This window comes from Primulina eburnea, chromosome 15 (assembly GCF_022965805.1).
Source record: "Primulina eburnea isolate SZY01 chromosome 15, ASM2296580v1, whole genome shotgun sequence".
Taxonomy (NCBI): Eukaryota; Viridiplantae; Streptophyta; class Magnoliopsida; order Lamiales; family Gesneriaceae; genus Primulina; species Primulina eburnea.
Window position 1 is genome coordinate 36841553 of NC_133115.1, and position 24761 is coordinate 36866313.

Below are 24761 nucleotides of genomic sequence, written 5' to 3' on the forward strand. Positions count from 1 at the left end.
ACAAAACTTGAGGTAAAGAGGGAGAAGAAACAATGATTGTATGCATATATTTTACTAGAAACTGTTTCGCAAGTGCAGAGACGCAATGTGAAGATCAAAAGGCAAAGGGAAAAATTAATCGCGTTTGCTTACTCCCTCTGAAGTTAAATATGCAAAGTAATTTATTTGAATTCACTACCTAATCCCCTTTCCTGCCTGCAAAAATATCTAGTTATCGTAGAGACTGACTTAGATGTGTCAACAGTACTCCCTACCAAAGAACAACCGATAAAAGCACCTACAGAGGAAATTTACGAACCATGTCTAATCCAGGAAATGATCCATTTAGTAAACTAGCATAAATCCATATCCCATACAGCACACTTTAGAGATGTAAAAATATGGTGGATAGAGTAAAATCTTTACTACAGCTACACGTATAACGAGCAGCATGAGCACCGGGACCAGCTCAAATTGCTTAATTTAGTTTTGTCTGTCGTGATAATACATGTCGATGTCAAGCTCAATTTAGAATCCTGTGTCATCGAACCGACTTTACGATCAATACTATTTAAATTTAAACTAGCTTCGATGATGTCATTAAGGCCTATTAGCTCAGTTGGTTAGAGCGTCGTGCTAATAACGCGAAGGTCGCAGGTTCGAGACCTGCATGGGCCATACAAAACATTTTAATTTTGTACGGTCTCCTTTTCAACCCTCCGAGAACTGTCAACCCTCCGAGAACTGAAATTTACCAAACGCAGCCCCTCTAGTACCAACTAAAAAATAAATCAAATTTAAAAAGGAAGAAGGAAATCAATAATCCATTCCGGGTCAGGGCGACAGGAATCATAAATTAATACATATGTATGATATATTAGATCAAGGTTATTTTAGCGTATGTTTGTTAGTTTATTTTTTCCCCCTATGTTTATTAGTTGAACATTATCCGGGGAGATCGTGGTCAAATTAAATAATATACAATATAATTTATAGTGATCCAAAGTGTTCATTCTTCTTCTTTCTTTTCTTTTTTTGGTAGTCCAAAATCATGATCTCCCCATGCATGTATAAATAACTCACCAAATTGTACTACAGTGTCATATGGATCTATCTATCTATAGGCCCAACATTCGAGGCCTAGGCCTATAATATTATCAAATTCACACAAAAGCCTCTACACGAAGACCGGATCTTTCTTCCAGAGCTCAACCCAAAATATTGACTAATATAAGGCTGCGTTTGGTTTGAAGGATAAAATAAACTAATTATTAGTAAGTAAATGATAAAGAAAATGATTGTGGTAGGAATGTAATATATAGTGTTATGTTTGGTATGATTTTTAAGTGTAGGATAATTTTGAATTTTTTGATGAGAGGACAAAATCGTCCGTTCTTATTTTTTTTTCTTCTTCCACTCCGGACGGCGACGACAGTCTGTCGGCGGCCGGTGGCAGCGGCGGTCCGGCGACGGTGGTGGCGGTCCGGCGATGGGCGGGTCGGAGACGGCGGCGGTTCGGCGACGGCGGCGGTGGTCGGAGGTCGGTGGCGGCGGTCGTGACGGGAAGTGGTGGTGAGTTTGGATATAGGAGAAGGGTAAAATTGGAAAATAAGAAGGATTAAGAGTTGGATAAATAATCCTAGGAGGTGAGGAGGTATTATTTTAACCTACCTAATATAACCTAATCATTCATAGGAGGGATAGATTTGGTTAAATAATCATCCGTACCAAACATGTGACTAAGTTGGTTAAAAAAAATAAACCCACCTAATAACCCCAACCAAACGCCCCCTAAAAGACATATGCAGGAAAGCCATAAGAAGATACTCTTTATTCACAGATGGAAAAGAAGAAGAAAAGATGGGTCAGAATCAAAATATTCCACTCACAAAGGCAACGCGCTTCTTGCCATTATTATACATACAGTCAAAAGCCTCTCCTCCCTTTTATTAAATTTTGATTTGAATAGAGACAACCACCGAATCTGATCCGACAAAAACAACATGGTTGAGTTCAAAGTCCAATCTTTGACAAAGTCCCAACAAACCTCCCAAGAAAATAACGTAGAAAAATCCCCCCCAAACTTCATTCTTTTTTCGATCTAATAAGCTGAATGAAACATTCTTGAATCTCTGCTCTTCCATGGATTTCCCAGAGAAGAGCATCAGTAGCACAAGCCCGGCAGTTCCAGAAAATTCACTGATCACCACTCTCTGCAACTCAATCCAAGCTCTGGGACGGGGTTTTGACGTCACCTCTGACATTAGGTTGCTTTATTGTAAAGGAGCCCCTGGCTCTAGGTTGGTGCATATCGATGAAGAAAACACCGAAGATCTTGAAATTTCTGAATCTTATGCAATCCGTGATGTTTCTGTTGACATTGGGTGTTCTGTAGGCCAGAGCTCTAATGTGAAGACCCCTGTTTGGACTTTCTACGAGGTTTGTTTCTGGCCCTGACTCATTCTCGTGATTTATTTCTGTTCGATTGAGATAAAATGGTATTGTTGAGGTTATGATAATGAATCGTTCTTGGTTGGATATTGAACCTTGAATGGGGCTGCGCAAGATTTTAGATTTTTTATTGAACACTTGAAATAAAGGCTATCCAGATGTGGATGTTGGCTTTTAAAGGCATGGCCAATGTTATATATCCCATGTAGGCTTAAAAAAATAGCTTTACTAAAAATTTAAGCACAACTGGAAACTACTTCTTGTTCTAGACAGGTCCATAGTATGAGTTATAGGTATGAAAGGGGTTGGAAAAAAATGCTTCCATCTGAAGTTGGCGCATGATCACCTTTGCGTACATTTTTGATGATTGAAAGAAGTGGTGTCAGAAATGAAATTCGAGAAAACCTTTTGCTACCGCAACATACAAATTGTGTGTGCCTATTTCTTGAATGTGGTGTTAATCGAGGAGTTTAGTTACATCTTCACAGTTAAATAACACTGGGCAAATAGCTTGATCACATGCCACACAAGGTTACCCATTTTTGTGTTGCTCCATTTGTTTGAGATAATGTTTCGTTTCCTATTTGATCATGGAATAAGGTAAAATTGTGATTAATCTCGAAATATTCCTTCCTCATTCATCTTCACTAAATTATAACAGCGTGGCTCTAAATGAGTAAATAAATTTATTATATGCTATGGAGAATGAGCATTTCCCTTGGTTGAGTCCTCATTCCTCTATATATTTATTTCCCAATGTGACAGCGCCCTTAAACATTTATTATAGGACCTTTGGACTTGAGAATATCAATGCCCATCTTTGGTCTGAAATGAGCATTTGCTACTCCTCAATATATTTTATTTCCCGATGTGACAGCGCCCTTAAACCTTTATTATAGGACCTGTGGACTTGAGAATGTCAATGCCCATCTTTGGTCTGAAATGAGCATTTGCTACTCATGATTTAATTTTCTTGGTATTCTTTCACAATTAAATCTCCTCACCTAGCTATTCATCTCATGTTTATTCCATACTCGCATTTGCAGATGGCTAAGTATTTTAATGAAAAATCAGATATACCTGGTGATATACCGCTTGGAAGCTTCAATGCCATGTTTAATTTCACTGGCTCTTGGCAGCTTGATGCAGCAGCTACACAATCCCTCGTGATGGTTGGATTCATTATCCCCTTATATACGGTCGCACTAACAAATCTCAATTTAATTTTGCGTGAAGAAGTCAAAAGTGCCGTTCCATATTCTTGGGACCCTGCATCCTTGGCAAGGTAGCATCTATGAAAGTTTTAGGACTTAGCATAAGAATTTCACTGATATATCATCCTTTTCCTGGATATTGCATGAAGTTTCCAAGTTATTTGGTTTACGAAGTGTATCTGAAATTATAGTTTTTGGTTACTTCTACAACATGAATATGAAATATACACGCTATTCGATTTTCTTATGTCAAATATTCTGTCAGCTTTATTGAAAACTATGGCACTCATATCGTTACCTCAGCGACAATTGGAGGAAGGGATATTGTCTACATTAGACAGCATCAGCCATCGCCATTATCAATGTCAGATATTGAAATATACGTGAAAGACATTGGAGAGCAGAGGTTCTCAGATTCAAAGGGTTATGTTAGTTCTGGTGCCTTAAAATACAAGGACAAGGTAAGTCGAGCAGCATTCTTTGAGTTTGTACCGTATAGCTGACTATATGCTGATCAAACGTACTTTTTTCTCTCGAATACTTTTATGTCATTTATGTATTGTATGTTTACAGAATTTTGGCATTTATTTATTTATGCAGGATGTTACCGTCATTTTCAGAAGGAGAGGAGGAGATGACCTTGAACAGAGCTATGACAAGTGGGCCAGGACCGTAGAAGGAGCTCCTGATGTTATCAACATGACATTTATGCCCATTGTGTCTTTGCTTGAAGGAGTACCTGGAATAAAACACTTAGCTCGTGCTATTGAATTGTACTTGGAGTGTAAGAGTTTATCTTTTGTTATTTTGTTCAAAGCGGAATTTGGAAATCATGCAGAATTTTCTTCTAATTGCCAGCTCAAAATTCTTGGAAATTGAATATTTGGCTAAAGAATATCCTAGAGTTGTTTCTCTTACATCTTGAACTTTGTGAAAAAATTTCATTTTGTTCAGATAAGCCGCCTATCGAGGATCTACAGTATTTCTTGGATTTCCAAATTCCTCGGGTTTGGGCTCCTGAGCAGAACAACCTACAAAGGAAGGAACCCGTGTGTCCATCTCTTCAGTTCAGTTTAATGGGTCCTAAACTTTATATAAGCCCTGAACAGGTATCGTAGTCTGCTGTTACAATGTTATGTCAGTGTCGACTCTCCACTTTATTTCAATGTTTAATTTTGGACATTCTACGATGTAACAGGTTGCTGTAGGACGTAAGCCTGTCACAGGGCTCAAGCTCAGCCTAGATGGTTCCAAGCAAAATCGTCTTTCTATAAACCTGCAACATCTAGTGTCTCTTCCGAAAATTCTTCAACCCCATTGGGACTCCCACATGGCTATAGGTGCACCGAGGTGGCAAGGACCCGAAGAGCAGGATAGTAGATGGTTTGAACCAATTAAGTGGAAAAAATTCTCGCATGTAAGCACTGCACCAATAGAGTACACAGATACATGCATCGGAGATCTTTCTGGCGTTCATATTGTCACCGGGGCTCAGCTAGGTGTATGGGATTTTGGGGCAAAAAGCGTGCTTCACCTTAAACTCCTATTTTCCAAAGTACCAGGATGTACTTTAAGGCGATCTGTGTGGGATCATAGCCCCTCAAATCTATCTGCTGCACAAAAGCTTGATGGCTCGTCTACTTCATTACCAAACGAAAAAGGGGATGGTTCCAGCATAGTAGGAAAACTGGCAAAAATTGTGGATATGACAGAAATGTTGAAAGGGCCCCAAGATATGCCAGGGCACTGGTTGGTAACCGGAGCCAAGCTTGGAGTTGATAAAGGGAAAATTGTTTTACGTGTAAAGTATTCTCTACTGAACTATTGATAGATGATTGTGTTAGCTAGGATTCTGCTTGTACCTCCATTAACAGGGTAATATATTTTCATTTCTTGATCAGGCGATCTACCGCTCTATTCTTCTGTACATTATATATGCCAATATAGTCGGTCATTCATTGTGCTTGAATATTTATTGAGATTATACTTGATGCTTGTCGTGTATAAGGGCAAAAATCTGCATTTGTTTTTGTATTTTGGTTTCTCAGAAGTTAATTTTTCTTTCTGTTCATCTGCATATCAACAAATTTTTTTGTTTTCATTTTATCAGTACTAAGTCTAACTGAATTATCTTTGGTCAAAAAACTTCAATCTCGCTTTATCTTTTTCCAAACTTTCGTTTTTTTTTGTATTAAAGATTATCCAGTAACTCAATGTTGAGACACAAAAGATTAGAATTCAAATTGAACCTGATTGCAAAAGTTCGAAAAATAATCAGATGGAATCAAGATAAGCTGAGTCTGACAAATAAATAAAACATGAGTATCTCGAATCAAGGGGTGGTTTTCCATTTGGATTTTACTAATCGAGCAGAAAACCAACCATCTCAATTTAAAAACAATAGGGTGGAAATGTTGGATAATTTCTAGAATATACTCCCATAAGAGTTAACTAAAACCATCCAATCATCGTTTTTAGTGTCCAAGATATTTACTGAAAGCAACCTTAATCTAACAACATGACTGAAGCTTGATGTTGATGTTCATGTTGATGTTTGGTTTCTGGTTACCTGAAAAAGTCAAAAACATCGAAACCATTTGCGGTTTTCCCCCCTTTTACTGCTACAGTTGACGTGGGCAACAGAATATATATACTCCCACGTCGGCAAAATTCCAGGAATATGTACAAGAATATCCAGAAAAAGGGGATTGTTTCTCGATAGGATTTGTCTGACTTCACCGATTCCTTAAGCATACTTGAAAGAATCGTTTTTGGATTCCTAACCGTTCGTTTTTACTATTCTTGGATATTGGTTTAGATAACAGTTGGATTATGTTTTCTTGGAGATTATTTATAATAGGAATGATTAAAAACATATTATTATTGCATAAATATTGATAATTAATTGTTACAACCTCCTGTTTTATATATCTTATGAGTGACATATGTTTTTTAAAAAACAAGCAGTCCATTTCCATGCAACAAAAACATGCGTATTTATTTTATTTTATAAGATTTGTGATATTGAATAATCTTTTCAGAATCTGATTAGTTGAGATCAGGGAAACATGCTATTTTTATTTAATTTGGTTTAATTAATTATGCTAGGGTTTTAATTTGATTGGTCTTTTTATACTTTTAGACCAACTCAGCTGATATAAAATGCTTCGACCTTTGGTAAAGGTGTCATACACACTAAATAATCAACATAGTTTTCACATCAATCTCAATAAAATCATATATATTTATAGCCTCGTTGATTCTTGACTTTGCAATTCTTGCTACTTGGGATCTTCTGCGAAAAGGGTTTTAAAGAATTACACCAGCTAATGGTATTCTCCATACTTTTATTCTTAATCAAATATTCAACCACTATCAGTTGTCGCTTAGCATTTTTGGGTTTCCATATGCATATGATACCACCAGTACTCCAAAACTATGCAGGAACATACTAAATTTGTTGAAGGGAAGGTGAATTGGAAAGGAAATAAGGCTCGAAAAGATAAGCATGGTGGAATAGGTGTCTCGTAACTTCTAGGTACCACCACAACTATTTCAATACAAAAACATAATTTAGAAGGTCTAGTCAAATATCAACGACGTTTTTTAAAGGGACATATGCTTTCGAGCACATGGCAACTTTCGGATTGGCAGTAAACTTGGTAACATACTATACTGGGGTGATGCACTTTAGCATAGCCGATGCAGCGACTCAACTGACAAACTTGTTGGGGACTAGTTACATTATCACCATTGCCTTGGCCTTTCTAGCAGACACATATGTAGGCAGATTCAAAGCAGTTCTTGTAAGTAGCTTCTGTCGAGTTTCTGGTTAGTTTTCATGAATTCAGATGCTTCATTTCTCAAAAACCTTATGACCACTGAACTTTTCCTTCATTTAGGGACTTGGGCTGCTAGCTCTGCAAGCTCATTATCCAACTGAGGCCACCTCTCTTCAACATATATGATAAAAACTCTCATTGTGTACAAGTCAGTGGAACCAAAGCTGTGCTCTTGTTTTACCACACGCCGATGCTTTCAGGTTCCCTCATTTTCAAGGAATTTAAATATGACATAAATTGGTTTTTCTCTATATCAGATTTTCTGGCGATTTTGTTTGCCAGGTTTCTTGATAAAGCAGCTATCCCGACTCCTTCAATACAAAACTCGGAAAGGCCGAATCCATGGAAACTCTGTCGAGCGACGCAAGTCGAAAATGAAAAAATAAAACATTGTTCCGATCTTTTGCTGTACCACCATCATGACCCTTTGCTTGGCTCAGCTTCAAACCCTTTTACATCCAACAGGGAATAACAAAGGACACAAGCATCACCAAGAATTCGATTGTCCACCTGCATCGATAGCAGTCCACCCTGTTTTGTTTCTGATAATCGGCGTTCCACTGTACGATCGAAAATTGTCCCATTTGCAAGAAAATTCAATGGCATTCCCACAGGCACAACGTATCTTCCACGAGTTGGAGTCGGTCTCATCCTATCCTCACTGTCAATGGCCACATATGCAATAATGGAAGCAAAGCGCAAACGAGATGCAAGAGATAACAACATGCTTGATTCAATCCCGTTGCTTCAGCCGCCACACCCAATCAGCGTTTTCTGGTTGTCGTTTCAGTACTTCATATTGGGACGATAGCAGACATGTTTACATACGTCGGGCTCCTCGAGTTCTATTCCCAGGCCCCGAAAGATCTCAAATCGTTATCGAGCTGTTTCCTTTGGAGTTCAATGGCGCTTGGGTAATTCCTTAGCACCATAATTGTGAGGATAGTTAACACTTAACATTGCTACAAAGAATATCACCAGGAGTGGGGGATGGCTGGCTGGAAATAACATCAACCGTGGCCATTTGAATCTGTTATATTGGCTGCTTTTTTTCTTGAGCTAGTTCCATTTTTGCATCTACTTGTCGTCACAACACTCACAAGTAGTTACAAGTAAAGAAAAAGTGAGTTGCGACAGTGCAAATGAGAGTAGCAGGGTCCATGAGCTGCAGATTGTACAAGAATAGTGCAGATTTGGACAAGCAAATTCACTACTAAAAATTTTAGATATTAAGTAATGTTTGTATAGAAAAATTAATTTTTTTTATTAAAATTAAAAATAGTTTTTCAATAATAATATTTTATGTTAGTTTGATATAATCATTTAAAATTTAAAAATAAGATAAAGATAAAAAATTATCTTGGCAGTTCATATATAACCAAAAGGAACATAATCCAATAATTTAACTTCACAATAATTACACTTGATTATCTTTTATTAAGAAAGTTCATATATAATTTTCAAATAGTTTTTTTGTAACATTGAATTAATAAAAAAAATTCACAGTGAGATTGTTTTACGAATCAATTTTGTGAGATTTTACATTTGATTTAACATATAATTTTTTTTATTTTTTATGTCAAAATTATTTCTTATTGCATGTATAGATCGTATCAACATATCTCACGAACATAACATGAGACTTACTAATAGACATTTGGTTGATTGATTAATTTTATACATCAAAGAAATTTTTGAAAAACTATAAGAAATATATATTAGAATTAAACAAAAACTATTATTATTTATTATTATTATTATTATATAGTATACAGGCCTATGTCATTATTAATCAAGAAAATTGTGGGAAGAAAAAACAAAGAAGAAGAAAAGGAATTTGCTCATGCTTGCAAGAAATTGTAACTTTTATTTTTAAAACATTCGTGACGTCACATTAATGGCATTATTTGGTCAATTGTTGCCTATGGGAAATAGCCCACTATTTATTTATTAGTATTTTCCATTTATTTATTAGTATTTTCCAAAAACAAATAAAAAAATAAACAAAACATGTCGTCATAAAACCATTTAACATACTTACCAGTCCTTTTCCTACTTTTTCCACACAGTTCTTGCGTCATTCTTACTAGTCTTTCCCTCTTTATCTCCGCTTCTTTGGATCTTCTACAAATCGTACTCGTGAACTAGCCGGGGTCCTACTCTTGTATTTTCAGTGATATTCGAATTCTTGGTTTTTCGAATTTTAACTTCGGATTTAGGGCGTAAATTCTACTGTTTGGATTTAATTTCATTGTTCTCTTCGTTTTGAGTGTGAGTTATAAAAAAGAAGAAAGAAAGAAAAAAAAAAGGTGTGCAAAGAAAGGATTTTTCTTGAAGAGCTGGTGATTTCTTGCGAAGGGAATTCTCCATTTTTACATATTTCTGATTGAAATCTTCAATGGACTCGAAAATTACCCCTCCCGTGGGATTAACATTGTGGAAGCAATCGTCCATGGCACCTGAGCCGGACAATGGGTTCTTTAATGATTTGGAGGGAGAACATGAGTTTGCTGATGTAAATGGTATTGATCCGGGGTTGAAGCTAATGTACTTGGCGAATGAGGGAGACTTGGATGGCATCAAGGAGCTTTTGGACAACGGTGCTGATGTCAATTTCCGGGATATTGATCATCGGACTGCACTTCATGTTGCCGCATGCCAAGGTTACGTTGATGTAGCCGAGTTGTTGCTTGAAAATGCTGCAGCAATTGATGCCAGAGATCGGTGGGGAAGCACGGTATGACTCGATTTTTAAAATTTAATGGCTTTGTCTATGATTGTTATTCCTTGGGTTTGTGTTTCTTTATCTGTTGGCTGTTTGCTACGTTAGATAGATCTATGAGGACTGTAAACTAACAACTGCTGAATACTTGACATTTTTAATGCTCCAGGTTGTGCTACTGTTTTTTTTGTTAGGCTGCTCGATTTTTTTTCTATGAAAAAGGGCTTAAGTTAGTCGTCTTAAGGTTTGAAATCGAACTCAACTAGTTTGGTTCAAACTTAATTATTGTCCTCCATTAAGAAAATGCTGAAACTTTGGCTCGAATAACTCGTTGAATTTTGAATGTATTTACAATAAAAACTAATGAATATGTTAAAGCTTGCCAGTGCTAAAGTTCGATTATTTCGAAACGTCGATTGAAATCTTTTGATTCATTTAGTAATTTGATTTGCTCTAAAATCTAAACCTGGTCTTACTTAAACAGCCTCTTGCAGATGCCGTGCATTATAAGAAACATGACGTGATTAAACTATTGGAGAAACATGGTGCAAAACATTTTGTGAGTTTCCTACTATTCTCTTTGTGCCTCATAGTTTCTCATTTATGAGAAAGTTCCAGGACTAGTAAAATGTCTCTTTTCATGGCCTCTTCTATGCTGGAGCTTTATTGTTTTATATGTGTTTTTCTTTAGATGGCTCCCACTGCATGTCCCAAATGCCCGTGAGATACCAGAATATGAGATTAATCCCAAAGAACTCGATTTTACAAACAGTGTGGAAATAACTAAGGTACTTAACCAATTTCATTTCTTGTATAATCAGATACCCACATTTGATGTCATGTCACACTTAACAAATTGTTTTTGTGTTTTACCAGGGAACCTATACAATAGCTTCATGGCGTGGAATACACGTTGCTGTGAAAATACTATGGGAGCAAGTTGCTGACGAGGATAAAGTGTGAGATTTTTTTAAAATGAACTGACGGGTTCTGCACTTCTTCTTAACATCGTGCTCTATTACCTGCTCTATTTTTGCAGGAGGGCATTTGGGGATGAGCTTGCTTTGCTTCAGAAAATAAGACATCCAAATGTTGTTCAATTTCTTGGTGCTGTGACACAAAGTAGTCCAATGATGATTGTGACTGAATACTTATCTAAGGTTTTCAATGAAGGAAGCAATTCTGGATAATGATTCTGTTTCTTATCATTCACTTTTGTAGCTTGTAAATTATTTGACTGTCTGCTAATATAACATATGCATGAGTTTTTATGTTCTTACTGATAATTTTTATGTCTCTATGGAAATTTTCTATGTTCTGATTAGTTTTACTTTAATCCTTTCTTGTATGGGAATCGTCATATTTTGTATTTTAAATTGGATTTTATTATGTCTGAGGCAACCGTTGAAGGAAATCACATGCTGTGAACTTGTCAATTTTCTTCTTGTACTTCTCACATGGCTCTCACAATGCTTGGAAGCTGGTAGAAACCTGTCATTTTGTTATTTTTTAGTCAGAGTGGCACTTGCTATATCAACAGAATTCCAAAATTCATGTTTCATTTTTTTTCTTACTTCCAAGGGATTCTAATAATGGTTGTGGAATTGTTGCTTATTTTTCTTAGAAATTTTGATCATGGATAATTGATTGCATTTGGTGCCTATTATTGATTTATCAATTTCATTGAGAAAATTATATCTTTCTTAGCAACTTAGTGATTCACCAGGAATGCGATATTATTAAATGGGCAAAGATGAGCTATTTATTGAATGTCTATTTCAATTTTGGCAGTTGTCTTCCCATATATTCTCCGTTAAACTTGTGATTTTCTATTTGACAAGTATAGAACTTGTGATTTGGTCTTATACCTGTGCTAATATCATGATATATTAGTTAAATGAGTTCGTGACTTGATCTGGTTTACATTCCTCGGTCTTTTTAGGGCGACTTGTGTGAATATTTAAAAAGAAGAGGTTCCATTAAGCCAGCTACATCACTCAGATTTGCAATGGATATTGCCAGGTCCAGTATGTATACTAAGTTAATTTTTGTGTTGCAAGACTTTCCTACCACTTCTTGTTTCATCTAGGTGGTTAATATGTTGACACTGTGTACTAAATGCTGTTCAGATTTGCTTTAGATATAGGTAGCCTAATCTGTTTAATAATTATTTCAATTATGATCCTAACCTCTTTTCCCGTTTTAAAATGTGAGTCACCCTACTACAAACTCGCTGAGCAGTTGTATTTATATGAAATTTATTATGAAGCTGATTTGATTTTGCTGAGCCCTGGAAAACTAAAAATAAAAATAGGAATGCGTTCTTACTGAGGAGTTAGCCAGGAGTTAAATGAAATGATGAATAGGTCATATATATGGAGAAATTTGCGGACTCCCCAATCATTTGAATGATGACGAGAGCCATTTTTTCTTACAATAGAATTGTTCTTGCAGGGGAATGAATTATTTGCACGAATTTAAACCTGAAGCCATTATTCACTGTGATCTTGAACCTTCGTAAGTTTTTATCCTTCCATAATTTGTTAACTTTTCTTTCTTCTGCAAAATTTCTAGAAGAATTGTCTTTTCCTTATTTTTGACTAAGATAACAGAAACATATTGCGGGATGATTCTGGGCACCTGAAAGTTGCAGACTTTGGGGTTAGCAAGCTTCTCAAAGTTGCCAGAGTTAAAGAAGTCACGCCTCTGACTTGTCAGGACACTTGTAAGCTTTTTTCTGCTCTAGAGCTAGTACACTGTTTTGTTACGCTTTTCGACGAGACCATTTAAAATTTGACTGAGAGAATCCATCTGATTATGGGCACATGAAAATTTTGCTGAATTTTTCAGTTTGAAAAAATTTATTTCGACATTCACTTGTGGTGGGGTCGTGTGGCGATTGAGGTGATTACCAGAGATATGATTAATGGCTAATTCTTTCTCATATTTTCTGTACATGGACAGGTCGCTATGTAGCTCCTGAGGTTTTCAGAAATGAAGAGTATGACACTAAAGTGGATGTTTTCTCGTTTGCTTTAATCTTGCAGGAGGTAATGGATGTAGCATTAATGGTTTGGGCTAAGAAGTTGTAGATATCAAATCCTTATCCTAACAATATGTTGATGATGAAATTGCATTTGCTAGATGAACTATAACCGCGATAAGAAAACGAGAATAACATATTATTTTATTTATTAGATTATAGAAACGTTCATGTGCTGTAAATTGATATTGCTTATTTGTTTCACTTTTTCTCTTGCTGTGTGGCATAGATAGTTACTGAACAATTGGACGCAAATCTGTGACAAGTGATGTATTTGTGTGGGCGAATGCTACTGTTTTGTTAAGTTTCCTTGTGATGTTTCTCTCTCTTTTCAGCTTATAATCAGCCGATTTCATTTTCCTCTTCTTGGGTTCTAATTTTTAACATTTTTTTATATTTACACTCTTTTGTATTTTGATAACAAAACATATTACTACGACTTCATTTCATTCATGTCAAGTTGCTATTAGTATGTGACACGATTCTAATTGAAATTTTTAATATCAAATTGATGCCAAAGGTATTGCAGCAACATCTATAATTTTCTCATTGCGCTATCCATTCACTTTGGCTCTTGTTCATGTATGAGATCCATACATAAAAACATGCGAGGTGATTTGATGGTGAGCAGGATCCAGGGAAGAATGAGCTGGGCAGTCACTATCCTTGATCAATAAAAATATGAATTTGAATGTATATTTGTTTCCAAAAATTCAAGTTTCAGACCCCAAAAATAACCCCCATCCCCTCCTCCCTAGTTTCAACCTCTTCACCTAAAGTCCTGGGTCTGCGACGTAGTAGAGCTTGTAGTTTGCAGGACATAGATTTAGGTAGGAGTCACACCTGCGTTTGTGGATTTTTTCAAGAAAGTGCTTATCTTTTTAAATCTTTTTTATTATTATTTTTTGATCATTTTGGGTCAAAGATGCGTGTCTTTGAGAAATTTCCTTATTATAACTGGATTTGATAAATTTATCTTTGTGATGCACTTAACCTTAGATGATCGAAGGATGCCCACCATTCTCTTCAAAGCAAGATCATGAAGTGGCAGAGTCTCATGCTGCAAATGACCGCCCTCCTTTTAAAGCCTCGTTGAAGTTGTATGCCCATGGGCTGAAAGAGTATGTATTTACTCCCAATAATGTTCTTTTCTTTTGTTTTTGCGAATATCTTTGTGAATCATGAGAAATACACTATATCCGATAATTTATTCTTTCTAAGATTTTCTCTAACCATTGAGCATTGGCTTGCGAATGCCACAAATAAGAGAAATATTAGTACACGGTCTAGTGAATTTCCTGCAGGTTGATTGAGGAGTGTTGGAGTGAGAATCCAGCAAATCGACCGACATTTAAGCAAATCATCCCTCGACTGGAGGCCATATATAACAGCTTTGGTCACAGAAGGCGATGGAAGGTTTTCTATGATCCTTTTCTTGCTACTTGAAGCAATGGCCTTTATACCTGCTGACTAACGCATCGATATTTTGTTCACAGGTTGGACCACTGAAATGCTTTCAGAAGAAAGATAGTAGCTTTGGTCATTCCTCTCGATCTGATGGAAGCATTTAGACTTTCGGCTACGATACTTTTTATTTTCATTACATTGCTGATTTTCATATCGGTATTATGTTTTTAATACTTTTCTTGTTTTGTTTTTGGTATGGTATTTTTTTTTAAAGCAGCCACCAGGTGAAAATCAAAGTTGATGGATAAATAATCCTATACCGGGCTTACTCTTGTGTTCTAATGAAACTGTAATTTTTATTGTAATAATGTTTGTTGGCCATGTCCAATCTATTTCCCATTGATATTTTTTGAGTGCTTAATTTTTATTTCTTAAAAATAAACCTCATTAGTTGTGTCTAAATTCCATCAAATATGATGTGTAGTACTATTTATTACACGCAGAGTTGCATTGGCACACCTGCGGTTATATTACGCTTTTGTTTATTAATCCCATTGAAAATCATTATGTTGTCTATAATTTTCAATTGATATTCAAACATAAAATATTTTTATAAACAAAAATGTTATAATTGTATTTTATTAATTAACTCTAATTAAATTTATTTAATTTTTTTTAATATAAAACTCAACTATTACATTAAAGTATATTAAATAGAAAAGATGAATCGCGTTTCATACATTTTAGTTTGATTTACTTGAATTATAAATTGAACTTCAGAGTAGGGAAGATTTGCCACGATCGATATGCGGAAGTTGGTATTATGGACCCATCCCAATTAATTCTAATTCCGGAATAATAATATATAATTGACCCTTGTATGATAAATGACATAATTCGTATATAAATTCCTCAAAACATACGAAAACAGTAGTAGAGCAAAACACAACAGTAAGCAAAACACGACAATATGAATAATATCAAAATTTTTGTTTGTTTTTAGGATTGAGCTAAGCGACTGATATCGTAGGATATGCATCGGATGCCTTGGCAGCACGATATGATCGTCCTCCCGACCACGATATTTGCAGCTTCGGTGGGATGGAATGCATCCCAGAACAGATACGCATTCCGGTTTCGGCATGAAGGTTGAAGCGGGAGACATGTTATTTGTCCATTGTTCCTCCCCACTCCACAGCATCCAGCATTCGTCACCCTAAACCCTGAAATGGGAAAACAAAGTATATTAGGCTGTAATGAATCTCGCACTGCATGCGGTACATGTGGACGTACATACATCCATTTGGTAATCAAATCCTGAAAAATTCGGAATGATCTGATGTTGTGATGATCAGTATGCTTACCGAATGATGCAGGATTGCTAATCAAATCCTGAAAAATTCCATAAGCATCGATATAGATAAACTTAGCATCCCTTGTATTCTGGTTAAGGTTACCAACCAATCCCTTGAGTCCATTGTTAAATAGTTGGTTTGCGCTGTTGATTCTTTGCACACATGTGGTTCCATCAGGGCTGTTTTGTGCCAATGCATTTGGGCTGCACCCGATTTGGCCTATTCCGATCAAAGCAAACTTCCTAGCTCCGAAGTTATATAAAGTCTAGACAAAAAATTGAAATAAAATTAGGATAAAAAATCATCCAGAATAAAATAACAAGATCCAAATTATTAAAATTTGAGACAGGGTTACCGTCAATTGCTGGGAATACTGTTGAATGAGAACGTCGGCATATTGTTGAGGCGTGTACTGGCGGCTGGTCGAATAACTAGGCATGAAATAGTTGTTCAGGTAGTCATTGCTGCCTATTCCAATGTAATAAATGCACTTGCTCAGATAATTTGCAGTAGTGTTTTGGTCACCGAGTATGTTCACAATCTGCGAAATTGTGGTCTTGTAGTTGTTTACTTGTCCCGTAAAATCGGTCCGGGAACCCTGTTTAACAAGAATTTGCCATTAATTATTCATTCGTACTACTGTTGTGAATTGTGTGCCTTTATCTTCGATGTTTTAAAGCCATACCAATTGTCGGCCGGTTTCCGGTCTGATTCCTGCAGCAGCAGATGCATAGTTTACTCCCCTGAGTATTTGCTGGCCACGGGCGGTGGCGTACGGCGGAATGTAATCATCAAAGCCTAGTTGCTCAGCTGAAATAAATGTCGAATAATGATAAACATTATGAGAATGATACGCAGAAAGAATTTACACAGTTAATGAACAAGTTATCCTTTCAAATTCGTGAAATTATTAGTACGTAAAAAGAAGAAAAATATCTTACCAATGACATCAACGGTGGTTTTACCATTGGAAAACCTCCCAGTTGGGCCAGCAGGAAAATCAATTCCATAAGGCAAATAATTAGCTTTGGCCAGTGACTGAATATTATTGTTGTTGCCATTGTCCACTAAGGAATCACCAAATATGAAGTAACACGGGACCTGAGGATCCGACGAGGCCCGATTGACAACGACTACTAACGTAATCACCACCAGCATCCATCTCTGAAACCCACCACCCATTTTTTTATATGTGGCGAAATCTGTGTAATATGGACGAATTATTTTGTATGAGTGTGAATATATAAGAGGAAGAATGTTTCTGAGGTAGGAATGAAGAAGATTCAGAGCATATATATAGTATTGGGAATGAGGGACATGCAAAATTTTCAGAGCGGGGTTGACTTTTTTGTATGGTTTGGAGTTTACAGAAATGTGGTTGGATAGATGCATTGATTTCACGCGGACGTTCTGCGACATTTTTTGACGGTGATCGATGGTAATGTCGATTCTTTACTAGATATATTTGATATTACATGAGAGTGAGTCTTATGTGAGACCGTCTCACAGATTCACGGATCCTAATCTGTGAGACGGGTCAACCTACTCATATTCAACAAATTAAAAAGTAATACTCTTAGCATAAAAAATAATATTTTTTTCATGGATAACCCAAATAAGAGATCCGTCTCACAACTACGACCCGTGAGACCGTCTCACACAAGTTTTTGTCATTATATTTTATAGGAAAGCTCATCTCTATTAGGTGTAATAAACCGAGTGAGCTGCTCTCTGATGGTGGTACAATAGGTTACGGTTTGGTTAATGTCTAGAAGTACGATATTTTTGTTAATATTTTCTCGGACGAATGCGTCACTCACGATTTGTTCAATACAATTTATCTTGCTAGTACGGTTTATAGGTTATTGCATAAGTTTGGATATTTATCTACTTCGCATAAAAAATAACGATCGATAAAACAACAAAATTAAAAATAAAAATAAACCGAGTGATCTGACATGCACTCCAATTAAAGTTACAAATAATCCATTTTATGAGTAAATTCGATATATTAAATGGACTATGGATGGATGAGACTATGGATGGATGATATGAAATGACGTATAAATAAGATTGGTCTAATACAACTATGGTTCATCAAAAGTGCAAACCAGTATGTTTAAATTAATTGCAAGTCTTTAAGTAACTACAGATTCTTTATATTTTTAAAATTTTAATTTCGTGTCTAAATCATTTCAATAAAATTCAATTTCTTCCAAAATTGAAGTCATTTCATCCACTTTTAAATCATTTCACCAAAATAATCCATAGGACAAAAACACAATATGAACTAATAACTTCCTAATTAATTAGTACTAACTCCCCAAAAAAATAAGATGTATTCGCGTCTTAAATTGCATGCACATTGGAACACAAAGTCTCGAAACATAAAAAAGTAAACAAAAACTGTACGAAAATCCAACCACAAGAATCGAGCCAGGTCTGAACACGATTTAAAACCGAAGAAGAATGTGGTAGAAAATGCGATACCTATTCAATATGAATATACAGTAAGGATTAGGCTATCGTTGTATTGACTAATAAGGATGGCATTCATTGCACATGGACATGGGATAAAGGCTTTGGAGCTTTTGGTTTCAATAAATGAGGCAGTTGATCGAACAATACTTCGAAAAAAGGTTGAAAAAAGTAGGTCTAGAAGTTCATTCGCATGGAGGGATATAGCAAAATAGAAATCCATTGAGATATATGAGTTCAGTAGTACGTAGTCTGTCCTATGACATTTTGAGGATGGTGCGGGTTGAAGACGTTCAAATATTTATCCCTTCCCCTCCCCTAATGGAACTTCATTAGCAGATGGTGATCATTAGAGATGCAGGGGATCCAAGTCCAACCTTAAGTATATATATCCCGGCAGTACGTGGTTCAGTCTAGCAACGCCTGCGACTATATATAGCTAATCATACGGTTGGCACATGAGTTGGAGTGACGGGATTCACTTGGTGGCGACTCCTATAATGGTGTCACTATATATATCCAATAAAATAAATAATGAACCATTTTAAATGGTCATGATACTGGAAAAGGATCACACTGAATAAATAGGCATTTGTCTTCAATAAATAATTGCTATTTACATATATAGTTCCATTAATTCACTTTCAATAGACCCTGAATATCACTTTTATAACTGTAGTGCACCAACGAATTATAAACATATAATGGAACTTCACAAATCTTGGCCACGATGTCCAAGATTCAAATGAAACATTTCTATTTGATAGGAACTAGTTTTTATTAAAAATCATATATATAAACTAAATTTATCGATCATCCAAATTTTGATTGATAGACGTGAGATAAATAATCCGAACACAAAATTAAATATTACAACCAAACATTTAATTGATTGGATATGTTTATTAATATCTGCCAGTCTCCTTTCTCCCTCAAACTTTTTTGATTGATTCAACGCATTGGATTTTTAACGAGAATTAATGTAATCTATTAATTCATAGAATTCAAATCAGCGTAAGTACTTTGGCTGAAAAAACCATTCATCATGCAGTTAAAACATTAACTAATATTTTAAGACAAAATAAAAATTATCACTCAGATTATAAAATTAAGAATTAGACGAGGCAGGCTAGTGTCGTTATTGAAAATGATCCTTGCGTAAGACTTTATTGGATGTCATTTTCTTCAAAAAAAACAAAAATTCACGTCAAGTCGCGTATCAATCCTTCTCATCTCGAATTGTACTCTAGTCCAAGAATGCTAATTAATTACAATACAAAATCGTATTTCTTGTTTCCTGTAAAAACGTTTAAATATGTCATCTTAGATTTATTCTTCATATACGTCTTTGGTATCAGCTAGCTATAAACGAATTAATAATGTGGCTCATCGTGTTATTACATTAATATAGCTAATCTGTGATTTTAATTGGAAAGATCGCCTTCATATTTGATTACGTGATGATGTAAAAACTGATTGGTTTATGTAATTAAGTAATATATACATTTTATTTTTTGTAAAAAAATGAACGTTTTAAAACGCAATATATTGATATTTTTGTTTAAAAAAGGAAAAAAGTTATTAAACAACGCGCGGCGGCAGAAACGTTGTTGCAATGAAAGCCCGTGCCGATCCCTTCAATTCTACGGCTGGTATCTAATCATCAGCCATACGACAGCTCCAAGCTTCCTGCCTGGTTGCGATTTGTTTTACCTGATCAAACTCCGTTCCAGCCTTCCAGCTGGTCGAACAAGTAGAACTATATTTTTTTTCCCAGTTGCATTTCATTCAAAATATTTAAAGATTATAAATACTTTTTCCCTCAAAGATTCAAAATATTTCCATAAAAAAATTAAATCGTTTATTTACATCATTTATCGTGTTCTCTTACGTACCGAAAATCCTACTTCCATTTTTTTACACAATTTAATAAATTTTTATATCACCAGAATGTCAAAGAATTATTATTATTATTATTAATTTGTATTCGAATTTTTGTTTCTTGTCGTCTAACGCCGCACGTTTCATGCACACGAGACACGTGTCCCTAACGAAGTTGACACCGTTTCTTCAGACCTATACATGCTTGTTAGCTTGTTTTTTTTAATGAAATACCATTGATAAACTAATTCATCGGGTCTCTGGCAATTGCTAGTACAGACAATGAAAGAGGAAAAGTTCCATCCGTCCAAACAAAACTAGACAAATTTGACAAAGCTACACGAGCCAAGCTATATATGTGCAATCACATTGGCCGTTGGTCGCATATGATTTATGGAAATGAATTTGGGATGATGATCCAATAATTAAAGCTCCAACGGTCGTTAATCAAAACTCCATCCAAACTAAAATATATTACATTATTGATTACTACTTGAAATGCTTGTAATGAATCCGAAAAGATGTAAACATTTGTAATCCGATGGGATAAATGAAAATTTGTATTTTCATTTTTAGTCACTTATCTTTTTTTTTTTTGGAAATTTAGTATTTTTTTATCAGAGTGTTGATGTGATATCGCATCATCAATATTGCATTAGTTTTACGTCAGCGTCATGTAAGAAAAAAACCAAAATCGCAAAGAAAAAAAAAAGCGAACTAAAATCGAAAATTGACAAAATAGTAAACCAAAATCATGAAGAAGCAAAAATAAATGATAATTTTTTCTCCTAAATAGAAATAAGATTTTGAAATAATAAAATATATCATGGTTAAAATGCTCTTAAAAAAACTAAAAAATGCTATAACTCCATATTAGTTAAATTAATTTCATTATTTTATGGGGTTTGCCTCCAACCACTAACACTATAGTACTTTTACAATTATTAAATTTCTACACACAACACACGTAAAAGGAAAAAAAGTTGTATTTTTGCGTATTTGTAGGAATATCATGTAATCGTCGTAAATACAAGCATATGATATCTATCCACCACCACCTAATTAAATACACACTAAATCGTAGAAAATGTCTTATCAACAAAGCAAGTCCACATGAATTTATTTAAATCGAATTTCAAATGTAGTAGGTCCCCACACACCAATAATTAAGAAATATACGTTTTTTTCGTTTTCAAACTCAGTGGATATATACCCACTTGTAGCTTTAGACTATTCACTTGCAAATTCAGTAATTGCCAAAATAAATAAAAGGCTAAGTCGAAATTTAATTAATGATAGTAATTTACCAAGTGTACGTTTAATTAGTTCACATTTTTTAGTTTGGTTGCTGATACATATTAACCACAATTAAATGCTTTCAAATTTGATAGAAATAAGTAATAAAAAGAGAGACTTGTACGCAAGCACAAGCAAGTCAATACAAACTTTTTTAGGCACGTAAATTTATTAATCATCGACAGTGTTTTGAGTGTAAAATACGAAGGAAATATGAAGACAAATTAAGTTAATTACGACAGCTCGTGAAGATTCGATCAGATACATGACACATAAACAATATATATACCGTACATGGCCAATTGAGATAAATACTAGGAAACTTTTTGTGGAAACAGAGGTGTGAAAATGCCAAGATATTCAATTCGAAGGTGTTTCGGAAATATAATTTTTTTAAATTGTCTTGTGTAAATATATTTTCTCAAAAAAGAAAAGAAAAGAAAAGAAAAGACGTAGAGTATATAAGTTGATCAGTTAATGTTCAAATCTACAATTTATACTTATTGATTATATATAATATAAAGAGATTAATGAACATACATTGAATATTATTGTTTAGACTAGAGTGATCAGTATTTGGTAAAACTATGGAGGCTTAATAAAAAGTAGCCCTAAAATATTTTAGGTGAAGACAGCATAATTTTCTAAACCAGCCATTTGGATACACACACGTCTCGACAAAAATTTGTCAAAAAAAGAAACAGAGAAAGATGAAGTCTCAACAGAAGCCGTGAATGACAAGGAACGTACAAGCGTTGTGTTTGGTTCATAACCGATTATTTAGGAATCATAAATAATATATATTTTTATTGTAATAAAAACTTTCTTTTTTAAAAAAAAAAAAAACCCTTTTCGAAAGAACAGGATAGCGGGGGCCGCACTCAACGCCTTCCACAGTGACAATATATATATTTATATATAATCCAAACTATTAAGCTGGAAGTGTACTCACTACGATTTTACATTCGTTCATTCCTTCCCCAAAACTTTTCCATTTCTTATAAACTCCCGTTTCCCACCCTTTTCCATTTATTCAACCCTTCTGTCGATCGTTGTACGAAGTTTTGATGGCAGAAGAGTTTCAGGAATTTGAAGTTATATTTCAAGAAAATCTTGTCGATAAACAAGGCGTTGATGTTGCTGAAGAATGTATTCCTGCATCTGCATATTTCAGTTCTGTAGAATCAGGTCAACTGCAGCAAAGGAAAGAGGAAAAAGGTGAAGTTGACGAGTGAGAAGAATGGCTCGGTACCGGTTAACATTCCAGGGAATGCTTGGTTCGGTTACACGGTGGACGGTGATGACGGCGAAATGGTGCCGCCACACATCATCATAGGGCGGCGCGTGGCCGGGAAGATGATGTCGTTTTCCGTCTGTACTGGTAACGGGAGGACGCTGAAGGGAAGGGATTTGAGTGAGGTTCGGAATTCGATTCTGAGGAAGACTGGATTTCTTGAAACCTGAAATCCCAAACTTAGATTCGGGAATCAATATATATTTCATATATACATTATTAATTTTCTTTTATTTTTTTCCCTATAAGATTTCATAATTGTAAATTAAGATTATATACCTGCAGAACAATGAACTGATATTGAACGATCGAGCAAGCAATAATTCTAAATTTTCGAGCTCCGACGTTTGTGTTTTAGAAATTTCTTTGACACGCTTCATTTAACGTTTGACATTTATATGATAAATAAAATAGCATAATATATTTTTGACTATATCGAGGATATATCTAAAATAGTTACACAAATACTTATACGCTACGGTTTCACATTTCAATTTTGTGAAACGAATATTTTATTTAAAGATTATCATTTTTTGTTGTAAACATAAACGTGATTCAGAGATAAAAATTTATAAGATTATCTCACATACTTAATCGATTAGTTATGCTTCCATTATAAGCTCACAAACGTCATAATTATCATCATCACAACTTATTTCCATAAATCATATGCGACCAACGGCCAATGTGATCGCACATATATAGCTTGGCTCGTGTAGCTTTGTCAAATTTGTCTAGTTTTGTTTGGACGGATGAAACTTTTCCTCTTTCATTTTCTGTACTAGCAATTGCTAAAGACCTGATGAATTAGTTTTATTAATGGTATTACTTTTCGTTCGCGCATGTGTGATTATATATATATATATATATATATATATATATATATATATATATATATATATATATATATAATTTCAACAAGCTAAGTAGATTATGGGACAAAAGTTTCATGCACTAATTCAAGTATATATAATTACTGGAGGCCAACCAGCTGTATAACAATTTTTTTTAAACAAAAATTGACTTGTTATGCAGTAAATTATTAAAATATAGGCAATATTACCACAAAAAGCAATATATGAAAACGAATATTCAGATTTGGTAGTTGTTTGCTCTGAATTTTACGGGTATGTCACGTACGCAAATTATAATTTCTTTATGGAAGATATGGAAAATCTAAGTTACTAAAATCCTTGATTTGACTACTAGTTCTAAGCCTCATTGATTTTGCAATTAACACGAATAAATCATTGAAAAAGTGAAGGAAAATTCTTGGAATGACAAGAAGATGGAATGGCTATAACTCGGACACATAAATCTTCATACAATGACATCCACTAAAGCATGGCTTCTCATCAAAATATTAATGTGAAAAACGTCATCGTTCTTATAATGTGATGAAAGTGTCACCATGCAGCCATCGACATGAAATACAAATACTGTAAACGTACTCACGTGCATAGGAGTTCGTAAGGAGCGTTTCATTCTCAAATGCCTCTTTATGGGCCTTCAAATGGCCCAGAAAGGAAACCAGATTCTTGGGCTTATCCTGGCCCATTAATAAGATATACCTACATACATACGCTCATCTCTATTAATTTTAATTAGCACTTTCGAATTTAAATAAATTATTCTATCCATACTAGTCCATTCAATTTAAACTGATAATTCGATCGGATCAACTCAGTCCATACCTACTATGAAAATTAATAATTTTGATCTAAAAATAATGCATTTTTCATATGTTGAGTCGGGTTTGAGATATGTCTCACAAAATTGATATGCGAGACAATCTCATA

General features: G+C 34.9%; 3 protein-coding genes, 1 non-coding gene and 2 pseudogenes across 4 annotated transcripts; 5 read left to right on the forward strand and 1 right to left on the reverse strand.

The window, feature by feature from the left end:
* Positions 1-583: 583 nt before the first annotated feature.
* TRNAI-AAU (transfer RNA isoleucine (anticodon AAU)) lies at positions 584-657 on the forward strand. Its single transcript has one exon. It is a non-coding gene; the product is annotated as a tRNA-Ile (tRNA).
* A 1175-nt stretch (positions 658-1832) lies between these two features.
* Positions 1833-5631, forward strand: LOC140814696 (MACPF domain-containing protein CAD1-like). The gene is made up of 6 exons (XM_073173761.1): positions 1833-2418; positions 3477-3715; positions 3910-4105; positions 4245-4428; positions 4599-4753; positions 4843-5631. Exons 1-6 carry the CDS (start codon positions 2122-2124, stop codon positions 5470-5472), a joined length of 1701 nt encoding a protein of 566 aa, XP_073029862.1. The 5' UTR covers positions 1833-2121; the 3' UTR covers positions 5473-5631.
* Positions 5632-7082: 1451 nt separating this feature from the next.
* LOC140815712 (protein NRT1/ PTR FAMILY 4.3-like) lies at positions 7083-8672 on the forward strand (annotated as a pseudogene).
* An 865-nt stretch (positions 8673-9537) lies between these two features.
* On the forward strand, positions 9538-15039 carry LOC140813958 (serine/threonine-protein kinase 12-like). Its single transcript, XM_073172791.1, has 12 exons — positions 9538-10223; positions 10693-10790; positions 10900-10996; positions 11085-11167; positions 11248-11368; positions 12151-12230; positions 12663-12725; positions 12821-12933; positions 13173-13258; positions 14251-14372; positions 14556-14667; positions 14748-15039. Exons 1-12 carry the CDS (start codon positions 9885-9887, stop codon positions 14820-14822), a joined length of 1389 nt encoding a protein of 462 aa, XP_073028892.1. The 5' UTR covers positions 9538-9884; the 3' UTR covers positions 14823-15039.
* Positions 15040-15506: 467 nt separating this feature from the next.
* Positions 15507-17268, reverse strand: LOC140813909 (GDSL esterase/lipase At5g45670-like; annotated as a pseudogene).
* Positions 17269-22735: 5467 nt separating this feature from the next.
* LOC140815713 (protein S40-1-like) lies at positions 22736-23132 on the forward strand. The gene is made up of 2 exons (XM_073174775.1): positions 22736-22886; positions 22936-23132. The coding sequence occupies exons 1-2, from the start codon at positions 22736-22738 to the stop codon at positions 23130-23132; spliced, it is 348 nt and encodes a 115-aa protein (XP_073030876.1).
* The last annotated feature ends 1629 nt before the right edge of the window (positions 23133-24761 follow it).

Coding starts and splice junctions, on each gene's coding strand:
- LOC140814696 (XM_073173761.1), top strand. CDS start 2,122: ATGGATTTCCCAGAGAAGAGCATCAGTAGCACAAGCCCGGCAGTTCCA. Junction 2,419..3,476: donor CTGTTTGGACTTTCTACGAG/GTTTGTTTCTGG, acceptor TCGCATTTGCAG/ATGGCTAAGTATTTTAATGA. Junction 3,716..3,909: donor GACCCTGCATCCTTGGCAAG/GTAGCATCTATG, acceptor ATATTCTGTCAG/CTTTATTGAAAACTATGGCA.
- LOC140813958 (XM_073172791.1), top strand. CDS start 9,885: ATGGACTCGAAAATTACCCCTCCCGTGGGATTAACATTGTGGAAGCAA. Junction 11,369..12,150: donor TGACTGAATACTTATCTAAG/GTTTTCAATGAA, acceptor CGGTCTTTTTAG/GGCGACTTGTGTGAATATTT. Junction 14,668..14,747: donor GTCACAGAAGGCGATGGAAG/GTTTTCTATGAT, acceptor TTTTGTTCACAG/GTTGGACCACTGAAATGCTT.
- LOC140815713 (XM_073174775.1), top strand. CDS start 22,736: ATGGCAGAAGAGTTTCAGGAATTTGAAGTTATATTTCAAGAAAATCTT. Junction 22,887..22,935: donor GCAAAGGAAAGAGGAAAAAG/GTGAAGTTGACG, acceptor TTAACATTCCAG/GGAATGCTTGGTTCGGTTAC.